The following is a 16,184-nucleotide window of genomic DNA, read 5'->3' as shown; positions in this document are numbered from 1 at the left end:
TCGAAGCCAGAAACTTCAGGTCCTGAGATCCTCATCCAGGAAGTCTCTCAATGACCTTCTCATCTATAATAGCTTACTAGAGCTAACAGGCCAGTATTTATATAGCACCATCTTTTATACGTCTCTAAAAAGTATCAGATCCAAATCAAGAAATGTTTGATCACGCATCAAACCAAGGATCCTCATTATATCTCAAAGTGTAGCGACTAGAGAGGTATAAATTAGTACGTGAGTTTCTCTCTTTGAACTGTCAGCTCTACGAGAGGCTTCGCCATCCTATTCCCCCTAAGCCTGCATTGAAAAGGTGTGAGTGGATAAGTAGTAAGAGATTATATTCACTTTTTCATCAGAGCTTCTACTTGGGGGGAGGGGGAGCATTATCTTTATGGGCATGTCGTTTTGGCAATTTTGTCAGTTTATTGTTGTGGTTTAATAATAGTTGTTGTTTATAGCCAACAAACTAGTGATATTATCGCCTGTGATTTTATCATCATTCGGAGGCTAGAGACTCCAGAGAAACTTCTCAATTTCTATATATCGAGTTTTCATTTACGAAATGAGATTGTTTGTCAGACTAGGACGACGGACGACGGAATCTGCGGAATCATCGACGATCTTTATCAAGAGGCATTGTCGAGATTAAGTGAGAAAGTGGGTGATTATATACTCGTGCAGATACCGTAGAAATTGAGGCATTGCTCATCCAAAAGATTACCGAGTATTGAAGGTTCCATAAATGGATACTCACAAAGCACAGGCTTGAAGCCTATAGGATTTCAAGAAGCCCGGCCTTCGAGTTCCAATCCATCACTAACCAGTCAATTCAAGTAATAAAACATCCCAAATTGCTCATAACAATTCAATCTTCATTGCGTCTCCCAACCCTCCCCTACTTATAAGTCCTATCCCTAAACCCCCCAATAACCTCCACCGTGCTCGTCCCATCTTCCGCCTCCCGATACAAGCTCTCCGCAATCTCCGGATTCAACTGCAACCTCTGTTTCGCTCTCACCCACTCCTCCATCGTAATCTCCTTTTCAAATCTCGGTTTCACACCCGCCTCCTTCAACACGGGCGAATCCACAATCGGTTTCAAAACCGTATCATTATGCGGTCGCGCGAAATACAAAAGTCCGGTTCGTTCGTACTCCCACTGATCCTTGGGTGGCGCGACGACTCTATGAATAGAGGATTTGAGCCAGCCGCCTGTGAGATGCGAGATGGTGTCGGCGAGATTCACGGTAATGGTACCGGGTTGTGCGGATACCCAAGTCCATTTTCCATCGTCCCCGAGGATTTGCAGTCCGGCGACAGGTTGGCGGAAGAGGAGTGTGACGGTGCCGAGATCGGTGTGGCCGGTGGTTTGGCCGTAGCCGCTGGCTTCGTGTTCTTCGGGAGTTCGCTTGTGGTATATCATGTACCGGAAATGGTCTTCGCTTTTCTTGTCGTATGTGTGTTGGTTCACGAGATATTCTTCATCTGGGAGTTGCAGAATGATGGCGAAGAGACGGAGGAGGGGAAGAACAACATTTGAATGGAGAGCTTTGGAGAAAACTTCGATTTCGGGGAGATGGGCTTGGAGCAGGGGAGGTTGAGCATATTTGCCTTCGAAATCTTGGGTGAATTTGGGGATGTTGTAGATCTCGATGTTGTCTTTGACTTTGCCAACTTGGTGATGATTGTTTCGGCGCCAGCCGTTGTAATCAGCATTTGCATAATCAACTTCATATTTGGCTTTTTCGTCAACGGGGAGAGTTAAGAAATTCTTGGCGAGTGTAAATTGACGATCTACTTGATCTTGAGAAAGACCAAAGTTCTTGACATAGAAGAAACCGACATGGTGAACGGCATGTTCAAGTTGTTTGGCGAGACGTTCTTTTCCGCCTTCATTGTTGAAGTCTGAGAGATCAAGTGTCACGAGTTCGGCCCAGGGAAGATCTTCTTTGGTCTCAGGCGGATGTGTGTATTTTGGAAGATGATCAAAATCATATTGTTTTGGATCTTGAAGAGTCTGAGTGACCTCTGGAGCCGATGTCACGACTGTTTCGGTTGTGGTAGTAGACATGATGTATGAAATCTCTCAATGAATGATGATTATAATTCCAATCAATCAGCGACAATGACTTCTAATTGTTTGAGTTCTTAAGTATTGACCATATCTCTATTTCCGGCAATGCGGCACATCATCTTGTATCTCTCGTCTGTGGTTGGAATATCTCCAAAATTCCGTCATCTGCTCCCCGCATGACACCATCACCAAATCGAGCGCTCAACCCCCATGAAGCGTCGATCATCCACCATGATTGCGACAACTAGTAGGTTGATCTGTCCCAATGTCGCTAATGCTTATCAATCCATGGCGTCAACAAGCTCTATCGGCGTATTTAAATCTTGAAATTCTCCGATCCGGATAGAAAACCGGGGTGATTGTGGAATCGTCTAATCGAGGGGTTCACAATGTAACACATCGACAATTCTCCCAAATGTCACGTCAAGTAAACTAAGATATTGGAGGTATCTAAAAAGTGGGATAAATGTTCACCCGCATGCAAAGTGTAAATTCTAGAAGCTAATGTATCCATAGAAAGGCTACGTTCAAGTCTTACGAGGATTGGGATCAGATAAGAATGACTTTTTCAATTGGAGCGAATGCACAAAGATCAAAAAGACAAATGATGTTCACTGATGTCGCCATATGATAAATACTAAACGAGCATGAATTCTAGATCCACAAAATCTGTATGGTCGAGAATGGGTTTGAGATGGCGAAGTGTTTGGGAATCATATAAATGTAAAAGCCAAACGAAACCTCTAAGCAATACAACCCACGTTAAATTCGGACTCCAGATTGTTTCCGGATAATCGAGAAAAAAGCATGCCAGAAGTCAAAGAGAAGGGTCTCGAGTCAGATATTTTACCTGCAGATGTCACCTCAACCGTTGGCTTGATGACATCCCCATCTTCACAGCAAGACGCCAATATCGAAGTTCCACTCAGACCATGGGAGAAGCCCGGATTCAAAGGTTCTGTTCGTCGTTTCTTAAGAAGTATGAAAGGCTACGTCTGGGATGATCCAGATAAACCAGCTATCGAAAAACGTTTCCTCCTCAAACTCGATTTCTTCCTCCTTACCTACGGCTGTCTTGGATACTTTTGCAAGAATCTCGATCAAGCCAATCTAAACAATGCCTATGTTTCCGGCATGCAAGAAGCCATCAACATGAAAGGCAGTCATATGTGGGAAATGTTTTCACTGCTGGCTATGTGATAAGTCAAATCCCTGCCGTCATCCTGGTGACGCATGTTCGACCATCGATTTTGATTCCCACACTTGAGGTTCTCTGGTCTATCTTTACATTCTGTAGCGCGGCTGTTACTAATGTATCACAGCTGTACGCGCTGAGATTTCTCATCGGACTTTGTGAGGGGGCTTTCTTCCTTTGTATCATCTATGTGATTGGTTCATGGTATACAAAACAAGAGCGAGCGAAGCGTGTAACATTATTTTACTGTACCGCAACATTAGCCACAATGTTCAGTGGTTATCTCCAAGCAGCAGCTTATGATAATTTGAGTGGACATCTGGGTCATGCTGGATGGCAATGGCTGTTCATCATATGTGGTACCATCAGTCTTCCCGTGGGCGTCATTGGATATTTTTTCAATCCCGATTTCCCCGAAACCACTCGAGCTTTCTATCTCACAGAGGCCGAAATCACATTAGCCAAAGAACGACTCGTTCGTGATGGTTACAATACACTAGGATCGTCAGCTTGGGACAAGAAAAAGCTGTTTCGAATGATGGCACAATGGCAATGTTGGGTCTTACCGTTCGGTTATTTCTTCATCCAAGCGAGTCTTCCATCCCAACAACCGGCATTTGCATTATGGTTGAAGGCAAAAGGAAATTCGGTCTATGATAGGGACGTTCTTCCAACAGCCCAAGCTGGTATCGGTGTGATCGTTCAAGTTGTAGCCGCGATGATATCAGATTCTAACCTCTTACACGGAAAACGTTGGCCTCCAATAATCGTCATGCAACTCGGAACATTTTTCAGCGCAGTCGTGCTAGCCATCTGGACTATACCTATCAAACTAAAATATGTTGCATTCTATCTTGCATATTTCTCAGCTGGTGTGCCAGGAATTTGGTTTTCTTGGTATCCAGATCTTATGTCTCATGATCATGAGATGAGGGGATTTCTGATCGCAACAAGTAACATGTTTGGATATATTATGCAGATATGGTACTCGGATGCGGTATGGAGAACTGAAGAGGCGCCTGAGTTTCGTCCGGGTTGGATTGCTGCAGCCACTTTTGGAGCAGCGACTGCTTTGACAACGTTCTTGTCGAGATTTCTTGGGAGGAGAGATGAGAGGAAAGGGATAGGAGCTTTTGGTGCTAGGCCGAACGACCTGGAGAATTCGAGAGGTGGGGGCTCGATAGAAACTTCGCAATGATTATCTAGTAGATAGATATCAGTTATTGATATGATATAATATTGTGTATTGATTTTTTGACTTCAATGGTCCACTTACCTCTGGTCAGTTATCTTTCCTCTAGTGGGAGCATGATACGAGTTCTAAAATAAAGTTCAAACCCATGATCCATTAGACGACGCGTCTTCGAGAAGTTGACAATCGTATTTTGTCTTGTTATTCTACAAAGCAACTTCTTTTGCTATTTGTTGCATATCACCACTCGCTCGCTCTCTGCGGTTTGTGAGCATTCTAGCCCGTGACATATAAAGCACTTCGAAACGGTTCTCAGATCTTAGGACTACTTTCGTGCCCTTTTCGAGCGATGAAGCCTACCAAAAAATCAATAGCTAATTTGAAGACCCGATGAAATGTATGCTAAAATCAGCGTGCATGAATAAAAGTAATATTCCCAAAATTTAACCCATTGCCGGTTGATTTCAACCTCAGGCTGGCTTGGTACGCTACTCTTAGAGATGAAAAGCAGAAACTAGTGGTGATCGAAACCAAAGGGTCTTCTTAGTTCTTTTATATTCATCATAGTGTTCAATATTCCCAGATATTCTGTCCGTAATCACATTAGTCAAAATCTCGAAGCCATGAGTGTTCAATCCCGCAGTCATGTTTGAATTCTGACTACCTAGGTGGTCTAAGTCAAAACAAGAACAACAGACTTTTAATCCGAAAGTCATATTACCACGATACACTCTCGTTCTCTTAAAGCACCTCAGAGAAAGTCTGCTTTCATCGACGAAGATTTTCATATTGTAAAGTGACTTCAATCTTCTAATATGCGGACAAAAGTCCTGGGCTCGATTTTGAAGTCGCTACAACGGGGACACTGCCATCTTTCGTACCTGACTTATCGAGCAGTCATTACATCCGCAATTCCAAGCATTGTGAAATGCATAGATTGCCATAGAGAGTAACGCGTGTTACCAGCCCAAGTATATTCCCCAAAATCACCGACATCATGAAAAAAAGCTCGCTCGAAACCCTTCAAGCTTTTATATTCCACAGTCTCTTCATGTCACAGGTGCAGCGCATTGTTGGAATAACATTTATTCACTATTGATAGACGTAGCATTCTTTTAAAAAGAAAAAAACAATCATAAAAGCCAGCAAAATTCGGAGTGAAACGAAGAAGGAAGTATGAAGTGTGTGATATTTCACTTACTACGCCGCTCATATACATCACGTAGCAAATATAGATCAAGCACGTGTAGCGTCGCGAAAAAACATGATGGAAGTATTTCTCTAATTATTGATCGAGTCTTGTGTTCAAGGGGAAAAGGCTTGCTGTAAGACTGGTGTGAATCAGAGTCTGATAACTGTTTGATGATTAGAGCTTGAAAGAATGGTCAATAAACAGAGCTAGATACTCAGTAAATTATGATTTGTGAGTGAACCACTTACTACTCATTGATATGCAACATATCTCTGTATATTAGTTATCATCAAACAAGAAAGATACAAACCATGGATATGCTCAGCCTCCGAGAGAGTGAATAACCTCACCAATCAATCCCGACCCGACCCCTAAACAAAACACCAAACCCATCAAAGTTAGAGACCAAATCAAATACCAAAGAAGATGAATTCAAAGAGAAATCAACTCCCAAAACAAAATCCATAATGCAAACCACAAAAAAAGAATAGCATCCTGCTTGGTGGGGAATTCGAATCCCCGTTTCCTGCGCACTTTGATAATATTGTTATCTGGGAGGCAGACAGGTTAACCACTACCTCAACCAAGCTTTCTACCACTGCACCATGGTGAGAGTGTTGATGCAAGTTATTAACGTTTGATGAGTACCTTGATATATATCAGTGAAAAGAAGGAAGGAAGGAGTGAATCATTTGTTTGTTGCTGTGATTTTGTAAAGTTGAGACGAGAAGAAGAGAGATGGTAGTGTAGCTAATGTAATAAGGAAAAGGTTAGGAAGGTTGAGGGATGTGAGTCACTCGACTATCTATTTGGCAGGATGTTTGTAAGTGAACATGGAATAGAAGGTGTTAGATTTTGGGAGTGGAGTGATTCATCGCTGATGGAGTTGTGTTTGTTGCTGAGGAAGGAGTAATGAAGAAAGAATGGGATAGTTGTTCGATCTAGTGCTCACCTGACTTTTTGCTCACTGCATCAACTATTAAAGAAGCTCTGATGATATGCAATGCATTATCTTGTTTAATTCTATAGATCGCTACATTGTAGTACACATTCGACTTGAATCCAATATTCTCACTCTTTTAGTAAGCTGTCACAAGCTGCCAGGACACTTCTTTTCATCATGGAACATATACTGTATAAGATACTCCTCAACTCCTCAATACCAACCTCCACACACATCAAACTCACCTACGAAGACACCCTCCTATCCACCCCCCACCTTACAATCTCAATCTCAACTCATAAACAGCAAACATCTCCACACTCCCCCATCTAACAAGCATCCTCATGCTCTCACCACAAAAACATCACACCAAGCTGCAAATCTACTCCCCATCAAGAATCAAAAGATCTAGCTACTTCAAGTCTTCAACCAACTCCATCCAGGAAATCCAATACTGTTTGTGATAATCTCCTCTACACACAATACCATACCCCGGAATCCCTCAATGCGGAATATACACATAACGTGAATCTACTAGTAACACTTGCTTCTTCCTATTATCATTGTCATCTTCCATGACAATATTTGCTTGAATTTTCCTTGTTGATATCCTAGGTTATATTGCTTCACATTGCCTCACTTCACATCACTTTCCCATCCCCATTATTAAAGACATAGATCCTGATTTTCAGTTTCTGTGTCACATCTACTATAAATCACTGAACATACTGAGACTTACTTTAAAAAATCAATGTCATCCCTTTAATCTAACCGGCCATTTATCATTCCCTGTCATGTCATATCATATCATGCTTTCATCCATCATATATCCATCAAGTATTCATCAATCCATCAAATTTCCATCAATCATTCACCCCCTCCCTTTCCCCTCACTCCCCAATTCTCAACCCTAAACCTCCCTAACCCTATCCCTCTCCCTCCACATACACAACCCCTCCAAGAACCTCCCCACATCCCCCGGACCCCCTCCCTAACCGCCTCTTGCATATCAATCCCATAACGATCCCTATACTCCCTCTTCACCTCCTCCAAATGCTTACGATCCCAATGATATCTCACCAATCGACTAATCAACAATTCCGTCTTGAGCGGATCGCGCGTTGAGAGCGTTAATGCATGATGTACCAAGAGTGCATCACGGACTGGTTTATTGATGATTCCGTTGAGGATGTGGGCGAGAAGTTCACCCTGAAAGAGGGTGTTAGTTCTATACATACGGAAAGAACGGGGGGGAATAGATGACAGTATAGAAAAATACGACAGGGAAAAAATATACATACCACAAGATTCGTACTCTTCGCCAACATTTCCCTCGCGAAATTCTTTCCAAACCTCTCCTCATACCCCCTTAACACCTCTCTCAAATGCGTATCACTCCTCGTACAAACAATCTCAATCATTCTCGTCTCACCACCCCGCTCACTCGTGACGCATTTCTCCAACTGTCTAATATCCTCTCCAAGTAAATCCCCATCAATGCGTCTACTCTCTTCCATCTTCTTTTCTTCCAGCACAAGGAGTACCGCTTTCTTGAACTTATCTTCCTTGAGTTCTTTTTCCATGCATTGTCTTAGAGAATCTCTATACTTCTTATCACTAAATCCATCTTTGATCTTCTCGATTTCGCGATTCGATCGCCCCATTAAACTTTCAATGAGTAGTTCTCTGCGAGATTTCTCTCCTTGGTACCAGAAGTTAGCCCAATAGGCTTCACTTTCCCATCGTCCCAAAGCAACTGCATAGCATGCTTTCATCAAACTTGGATCTTCATCTTTGAGACGGAGCTTGATGTGTTTAGCGATGTTGACACCCTTCCTTTCATGACCTGTTTTGACTATCTTCTTATACTCAGCGCGAAGATCAAGGATTTGTTCATGTGTTAGGCCCGGAAGAATAGTAATAAGAGGCTGAATATCCGGAGCCCGATTTTCGCCCTTAAGTGCATCGCGAAGAATCTCAGCTTCATCTTGAGAGTCATGGAAGCGGGCTGTGCGACGGAAAGAATCTCCACCAGAGGGAGACAAAGGGGAGAAACTCTCAGAGATGTCGGAGTGTGACGTGACAACTAGCATTGGAGAAGGCATGGGGGATATAGATTGATATGTTCCCTTGTATGCTTCGAGGAGAGGGGAGTTTGGTGCATTTGCTAAGCTGAGAGAGCCTGAGTGGGAATGGCCGCCAGGAGATAAGCTCAGAGAGCCATGTGATGAGTGGCCTAGATGACCACCGGTATTGATGCTCAGTGTGTTGAGTCGATCGCTCAGTCTAGCAGGATTTGGTGAGGCATCGCGACGACGTGCACCAGGGTCAACAGTAACGACTTGTTCAGAGACCAAGCGAGAACTGCTGCTGCGGGCTGATGAACTTTCATGTCTATGATGTCTAGGTGGTGAAGAATCTCTACGGCCATGGGGTCGAGCTGGAAGAGGAGGACTTCTCTCTTCAGGGTATTCCCCCCCAATAACGGTTTTCCTCCTAGTACTTGAATAGGTAATCTTTTCACCCGATTGCGAATATTTGTACTGAGGAGATTCGGCATATCTATGTTCCTCATCTCTCTTGCTATACCCTGAGAACTGGGACCCAGCTGGAGATTGAACTTGAGGTTGATCATGACCCATACTCAAGCCAGCCGAGAGAGCTCCATGATGACTGCCCACCCCTGCCGAGACCTTGAAGCTCGCCGATCTGTGACGACCATGACTATCATCAGTATATTTATGTGTCTCTCTCTCATATTCATGGTCGCGAGGAGAAGCTAGTCGGTCACTGTGGGTACTAAAGGTACTATAGGTAGGAGTATGGATATCCTTTCCATATCCAGCACTCCGAGGAACAGCTGCTGGCGATGGATCGCGGGATCCGTAAACATTGATCTTTGCCGGAGTACCAGGTTCGTATCCCTCTCCATAAGCCAAATTGTCATATTGAGCAGGAGTATGCAACCTCTCATTAATCCTGTCTCTCTCTGTATATTTCACCTCATCGATCTTCAATGTATCAGGTATACCGGCACTGTCCACCTCTCCAAATCTCGAAGCACCAAACCCTGTTGCGGGATTCGCACTTGCATTTCTGAATCTGCCAGTGCGAGGCTCGTCATATCCGTATTCTCTGTGTTCTTCCACTTCATAACCGGATCTCGAACGAGATCTTTCGCGTCCGGGGCTCGTGGACCTACCCCTCCTTTGTGAATCTCGCGGATCGAGTGACATTTCCCAGCTTGTTTACTGTGCCAGGCTTTGTCGAAAGGTGGAAAACTTGAGAGCTTGCAAATCAGCGAGCAAGAGCTGATATAGATGTGAAGCTGTGATCTGTGTAGTTGTCTTGTGCGTCCTAACTATTCCTCGATCTCCTCGGCCTCCAGTATATATATATGCCAGCCCCTCTTTAAATTCACCCAGTTCCAGAGCTGAAGTCCCGAGGTTCCAAACAAAGTTCTGTTGTTTAATCTATTCGAAACGAAGCTCTTGTGATCAAAAGCTCTTTCACCACAACACTAAATTCTTCAGATTTTAAAACTCTGTTAACCTTCGAATCATTCAAGAATGACGACCTTTGTCTCTCTTTAACTTACCTTTCATTAGCTTCGCATTCGAAACAAAAAAACAAGAATACAAATACAACACCGTGTACAAAATCCTACTCTCCCACCAATCTTTTCAGCTCCCCCTCTTTATTGGGTCCTTCTGGATCATGCTTCTGGGGCTCCATTATCCTACTCTTAAATTGTGGGCGTTCATAGGACCAAAGGGTAATCCCGTCTCCTCACACAATTTTAGTCTCACTTCATGTTGTCAGCATATGACAGGCTACATTTTTGTGATGTATGCATGTATGACCACTTAGCTGCATTGGTATCTGCTCCCAATTGTACGAGGAAATGATAGGTAGGTACTTGGTGATTTGTTGATGAAAAGTTTTGTTCATCGCTTCTTCCGCGGCAAATCCATCAACAAAGTCTATGCACGCACGCACGCTCGACACGGAAATATTGCGATGAGTGGGCCCCTCTAAAAATACAGGCTTACGGCATTGGCATGGAGAATTTCAGCCTCTCAATACGATGTAGATCACGACGTAAGAACATTCTCAAATCAATTGACTTTCACTCATCATAATCTACAGGAAAGGAACCTTGATACAAAATTGAAGAATTATTATCATTATTCGCTATCGAGTCTTAACTCTTAGCCCTGGCCTTATTAGCCCTGCGTACAATTTTGGTCATCCGGATATCACACCATATTTCATCCCAAACCAAAGCTATGCAGCAAAATTCCGTTGAACATCGTTAAAATACAAATCTTCAAACCGTAACAAATTGTCCCATTGCAGGAATGCCGTCTACAAGAATGTAAACAACATATGGACCAGGAGGTGCAACATTGTTGTTTGGTGGTCGAGTAACAGTCAACTTCTGTTGTGTAGCACCGGCGACGAAGCCCGTGTTATCCAAGTGCAGCATGCGATGACCCATATGTACCGAATGAGTGACGAATCCGCCGTGGTACAAAGTTACAGTAGCTGATTTCGCGCCAGCTGGGCAATCAAAGGTGACATCGAGTGTGCTACCATCTGCTTTGAAGCTATCCGATGACAATTTTACATTGGTAGGACGCTTCTTTGCATTGTCGCCTGAGAGATATGGAGGAACATAGTTCTCAACTCGGAACTCCGTAACATATGGATCAGCTGCATCTGGTTGAAGCTTTGGCATTTCGACAGGGTTTGAGCCAGCGACCATCAATGTACCGTCGAGAAGGAGAAGAGAGACAGAATGGTAGAGACGTGGAATGGTTGACGTGGCAAGAGTTGAGAATCTTTGGCCTTTAGCTTTTGTAGGATCGTAAAGAAGAGCTTCTAATGTTGGATTTTTTGCAAGTCCAAATCCTTGCGCACCCAAGTTACCTCCGTTAAGCCAAACAACCGTTCCATCAGGAAGTAAGGTTCCTTCAACCATACCACGACCTTCCGGCATAGCATCCAATTCCCATGTGGGGTTTGCGCTCAATGGCTGAATTCTGCCACAACTTGGCTCTGTTGGACTTGTAATATCTTGATATGCACCTCCACCGCAAATGATAATATCAGGGTTCCATTTGTTTGCGCTTGACAAAGGAAGTAAAACACTTCCACCGGTGTTGGGATATGTGCGATAGTCCCCAGCAAGTTCTGGTAATTCCTTGACGACAGTGTTGGTACCGACATTGAATACTTGGGAGGACTTGGAAACGAAGACGAACAAAGTTCCATCATTGAGGAGATGGACAAAAGGATACATATAATATGGCTGGTTTTTCTCCAGAATTTCCATATCAATGTTCTTCCCTTGTGACACAGCGGTAGGACTGAGGATCTCGTATGTAGGATTGTTGTTCGTTTTAACAGTTGGATCGAGGCCGTTCAAACTTCCAGAAGCGACAAAGATGGTTCCATCACCCATGGTTTGAGCAGTAGCATACCAACGAGCACTTGCGAGCTTGTTACCTGGTTCACTCCAGTCTTTTCCATTGAGGCTAGCATCGGTAGAAGATCGTTCAAGGTATCTGATAGCGTCAAATCCATCACCAATGTTCGGATCAAGCCAATCCAAAGGCGCATTACCTCCGAGAGAAACAACACGTCCATCAGCAAGGAAAGTACCTCCGGAACAAAATGCATTTGTCTTATAAGCTAAAGGAGTGGCAACTGCGTTGGTTTCTGGGTCGTATTCCGAAGACATTGCGTAGTATCCGTTTGGCAATTTCAATTGGGTGTAGTTCTCCAATTTGTCGAGGAACATAACTCGTCCATTTGGCATAAGTGCGGCGTGCATAGCGGGAACTCCAGATGATCCGACGATGTTGAAGGCACCTCCCTCTGGGGCGGCTGGGGCAGGACTTGCACCAGGGGCTGCAACCACAGGCGCATTCAAACAATCTCCCGATTGGCATCCGGCACCACAATGTGCATTGGTGCTACCACTACCTTGTGTTAGACTATTTAGAGTTTCACGAGTGAATGACTACACTTACCAAAAGCCGTACATGGAACAACAATTTCCATTTACCCAATTACCACAAACGGTACCTCCATTAGCGGTACCACATGATCCATCAGTAGTTACTGGTGCATTGCTGGCTGCGGCAGGTGTCAGTGTAGAAGTAACTGGAGCAATCACTGGTTCTTGAGTTGTAGATGAAGAGGGTGCGCTGCCTGCTCCAGCTTTGGTAGTGGTCTTGGGGGCTGATGTGGACTGCGAGTCTGTGCATCCATTCTGGCAACCATTCGACGCCAAACAATGATCAGTTGTAGAGCCACAATAACTGCAAACGGTAAAATTAGCATACATTATGATAGGATGTAATTTGAGCAATATGAAAGCTCAAATCGAATGTGAGTAAAGCATGACTCACCCATACGCAGAGCAACAACCACCAAAAGCACCGTTTGCATCACAGGTAGCACCACCGAAAGCCTTCTAAGGTCAGTTTACCACAATCACAACAGAACAATGTGAAAACTCACACTTCCACATCGACCATCAGTTCGAGGAGAGGTACCGCTTGGAGTTGTGTTGCCGCCGGTACATCCAGATAAACATCCGGCTCCACAATGACTATAAGATGTTAGTAATAATTCAAGAAGAATAAGGATTGGTAGTGTACTCACGCTGCATCATTTCCACACCAGCCGTATGACTATCATTGAAATCAGTTATTGATCTTCCATGATTGGTTGGGATAACCTACCGAGCAGCATGATCCCTTGTACACTGTGCTGTTTGGATCACAGAGAGTGTTCCCATTGGCAGGACCACAGCTACCATCTTTTGAGTAGACAGCTTGTCTTGGCTCAATCGTTCGATCTTTGACTGGGACTGGATAATAACGAGATGGCATTGGAGTGGTTGGGACATAACATCTGGCGGGGCAAATTAGTTAGATGCTTCTGTTGTACTTGTCCAAAGTTACTCACTCATTGGTTCCATCATCTGTACAATTTTGACCTTCGAGACAACCATAGTATAAGTTACTGCTTCGAATATCACAACTTAATGGGACATGATTGAAGACAATGTTGGCGGAGACAGAGGCAACAAGGCCCAAGGAAATGAAGGAAGCCTTCATGGCTGCTAAGGATCACTTTTAGAAGATCAGTATGGGGTGCGTCAAATTCAATGCGAGAAGATATTGACAAGTAACGACAGGTGAGTAAGTAAGGTGTAGCTTGAATAAAATGGAAAATAGAAAGAAAGGAAGATTTGAGCTCTAATAAGATGTTGGGAGTATTGTGTGAAGTATTATATAATTCCCAGCCTTGCCTCGTCGCATTGGAGGCAAAGGCTGTGTAGATCAACAAAAGGCTTTTATCCATTCACTAGGCGACCGCAATTTCATGCGCCGATTGGCGATGCAGATGACAGAATTTGAATTATATCAAGTGAGAAGGCTGAAGTATAAAGCATGAAATGAGACATATATGAAAACTCACCTCGTATGATAGGGGTTTAATTAGACACAAACAAGCAAATGCGACTGCTCGTCTGAAGGAGCTTGCTCTTGTTGTTGTTTTTCGATCCGATGAATTAATTCAAAACGATTAGAAATCTAGGATTCGATAATAGAGATATACACAATCTTTAAAGGAGTGGACAGCAAGCCGATAGGAAGATTGAATCTTTGATATAGGAAATTAATAGGGAGAAAAGAATGTGAGGTCTTGGTATGAGTGAAGACGAGAGGTGAGAGGTGAGAGGTGAGGTGAGAGGTGAGAGGTGAATGTTGAGGTTAAGGTTGAGGTTGAGGTTGAAGATGGAGGAGTGTTAGGTAATTATTACGGATAAGGGAGAGGAGGGGAGAAGGTCAAAGAAAATCGAAAGATAGTAGAGAGAGGAAAAGAGATGAAATGATAGGACTAGGTAGGTATACTAAGTACGTATAGTTATACTAAAGGAGTAATACGTCCCCACTTACATAACGAGTACTAATAAGTACCTCTTTCCCTTCTTGATTGTATCTGATATGTATGATATTTATGATATGTATGATATTTAGAGTACGAATATCAGTATCGGCTATATTTTCATATGGTAGTAGTCACGGAGGAGAGTCAGGAAGGATCAATTCGTCTGTGAGACTACTAGGTATGTAACCATGTAACCTTACCTCAGCTAGACCTCAGCTGGGTATCTCAGGGAAATAGGAAAATACTCAAGGACTAATGTCTGTGAGGTTAAGCCAAAAAATGGAAAAATGCTTCTTTTCATCCAACGTAGCAGGGCCGTTGTTGCCGGCTCCTTGACCTACCTCATCTCCCAACTAACTACTCACTATCCTCAGATGCCAACAAGAGTCTTTCGACCGGACCCTCTTCCCTCCTACTAGGCCTTATGGTTCTCAACAACCCGCGGTCACTTTACGAATCATCCACTGGCGGAAAATCGTGTCTTGATCATTAAGCTATTATCGATCGAATGCGAGAGTGACATGTTCTAGTTTTTGCTTATCCATCTCTTGATGAGATACTTTTTCCATGAACCCCGACAACCTCAACTTCCATGACCTATCATTGGCGGGGGATAACCGTAGATCATTAAAGTGCCCTTGTCGATCCATCCCAGCGTGAGATATAACTGGTTCGGCGACTTTAAGCTTCTTTCTTTCCTAGGTACTTTCAATGGTGTGTTTCACAAAAATACCACCAGAAGTTGGAAAGGCTGGCTAGGAGCTAGGAGGCTAGTAACTGCGAGCCTACGGAGTACCTGTGTGCATTGACCGCAGCAACGCAGGGTGTAACTCTGCACATGAAAAGCCCCTCCCCCAGCAATTGGGTCTCTTTAAGCGCTCAAAGCTGGATATCCGGTTAGATTCTCGTATCTTGATTTAAATAAATGGAGTACAGGATAGGTCAAAGATCTACAGGTACATAGATATCACAATAGCACATTGTATAATTGGGGTATTTCTATTATTACAATCCGAATGCCCCGTGGCAACAGTTGGCTAAAGAAGTCCCATCCAATGGTTAATTAATTCCACACACTTTTTTTAACCTTAAAGTGTGAATTGATGCATAATCATCTCCAATGAGACAGGCACCAGAGTAGGTTGCAGGGACCCCAAAATGGTTATCGTTACTCTTAGCTGGACTTTAGCGATAGATGTTGGCGTACGCTTTGGTCTTTGAAAATTCATTTGTCTCTTCAAACTTCCGAAAAGGGTGGCCTTTGCTTGAAATTGGTGACCCCGAGCTCTCATCTGCTTCATAGAGGGCTGGTTGGGTCCACAAGGCGTCGATGCTGGGGCCGATTAATCTGATCCTTAGGCCTGCTTGCATCAAGGTGTCGACAAAATGAGGGAAGGATGCATGTTGTAAATGCCCTCGAGCAAACGGACATTTACTCATCAGGTTTCTATCCAACACCAAACTGTCAGTTTCTTTCGACGTGTGAATATCGGTGCTTGATGATTTATTTTGGTTTGAGGGGTTGGTAGTCCCAAGATGCCATCTGCTGGCCAAATCTCGTATATGCCGTGCAAAGTCGGATTCGCCTCCAGATATGATCATTTGAATTCTGTGTTGTCAATG

General features: G+C 43.7%; 6 protein-coding genes across 6 annotated transcripts; 2 read left to right on the top strand and 4 right to left on the bottom strand.

The window, feature by feature from the left end:
* Nucleotides 1–889: 889 nt before the first annotated feature.
* Nucleotides 890–2,065, bottom strand: EAF01_009392 (uncharacterized protein; the record flags this gene model as incomplete). The annotated part of the gene is made up of 1 exon (XM_038917648.1): nt 890–2,065. The coding sequence occupies one exon, from the start codon at nt 2,063–2,065 to the stop codon at nt 890–892; it is 1,176 nt and encodes a 391-aa protein (XP_038767253.1).
* An 810-nt stretch (nt 2,066–2,875) lies between these two features.
* On the top strand, nt 2,876–3,268 carry EAF01_009391 (uncharacterized protein; the record flags this gene model as incomplete). Its single annotated transcript, XM_038917647.1, has 1 exon — nt 2,876–3,268. One exon carries the CDS (start codon nt 2,876–2,878, stop codon nt 3,266–3,268), a length of 393 nt encoding a protein of 130 aa, XP_038767252.1.
* Nucleotides 3,269–3,531: 263 nt separating this feature from the next.
* Nucleotides 3,532–4,461, top strand: EAF01_009390 (uncharacterized protein; the record flags this gene model as incomplete). The annotated part of the gene is made up of 1 exon (XM_038917646.1): nt 3,532–4,461. The coding sequence occupies one exon, from the start codon at nt 3,532–3,534 to the stop codon at nt 4,459–4,461; it is 930 nt and encodes a 309-aa protein (XP_038767251.1).
* A 2,996-nt stretch (nt 4,462–7,457) lies between these two features.
* Nucleotides 7,458–9,826, bottom strand: EAF01_009389 (uncharacterized protein; the record flags this gene model as incomplete). The annotated part of the gene is made up of 2 exons (XM_038917645.1): nt 7,458–7,799; nt 7,892–9,826. The coding sequence occupies 2 exons, from the start codon at nt 9,824–9,826 to the stop codon at nt 7,458–7,460; spliced, it is 2,277 nt and encodes a 758-aa protein (XP_038767250.1).
* A 1,094-nt stretch (nt 9,827–10,920) lies between these two features.
* EAF01_009388 (uncharacterized protein) lies at nt 10,921–13,723 on the bottom strand (the record flags this gene model as incomplete). The annotated part of the gene is made up of 7 exons (XM_038917644.1): nt 10,921–12,577; nt 12,629–12,919; nt 13,010–13,071; nt 13,122–13,212; nt 13,266–13,294; nt 13,346–13,517; nt 13,572–13,723. The coding sequence occupies 7 exons, from the start codon at nt 13,721–13,723 to the stop codon at nt 10,921–10,923; spliced, it is 2,454 nt and encodes an 817-aa protein (XP_038767249.1).
* A 2,023-nt stretch (nt 13,724–15,746) lies between these two features.
* On the bottom strand, nt 15,747–16,163 carry EAF01_009387 (uncharacterized protein; the record flags this gene model as incomplete). The annotated part of the gene is made up of 1 exon (XM_038917643.1): nt 15,747–16,163. One exon carries the CDS (start codon nt 16,161–16,163, stop codon nt 15,747–15,749), a length of 417 nt encoding a protein of 138 aa, XP_038767248.1.
* Nucleotides 16,164–16,184: the final 21 nt, after the last annotated feature.

The sequence above is a fragment of the Botrytis porri genome, assembly GCF_014898465.1.
Source record: "Botrytis porri strain MUCL 3234 chromosome Unknown BPOR_013, whole genome shotgun sequence".
Classification (NCBI taxonomy): Eukaryota; Fungi; Ascomycota; class Leotiomycetes; order Helotiales; family Sclerotiniaceae; genus Botrytis; species Botrytis porri.
This window is presented reverse-complemented; position numbering and strand designations above follow the sequence as displayed.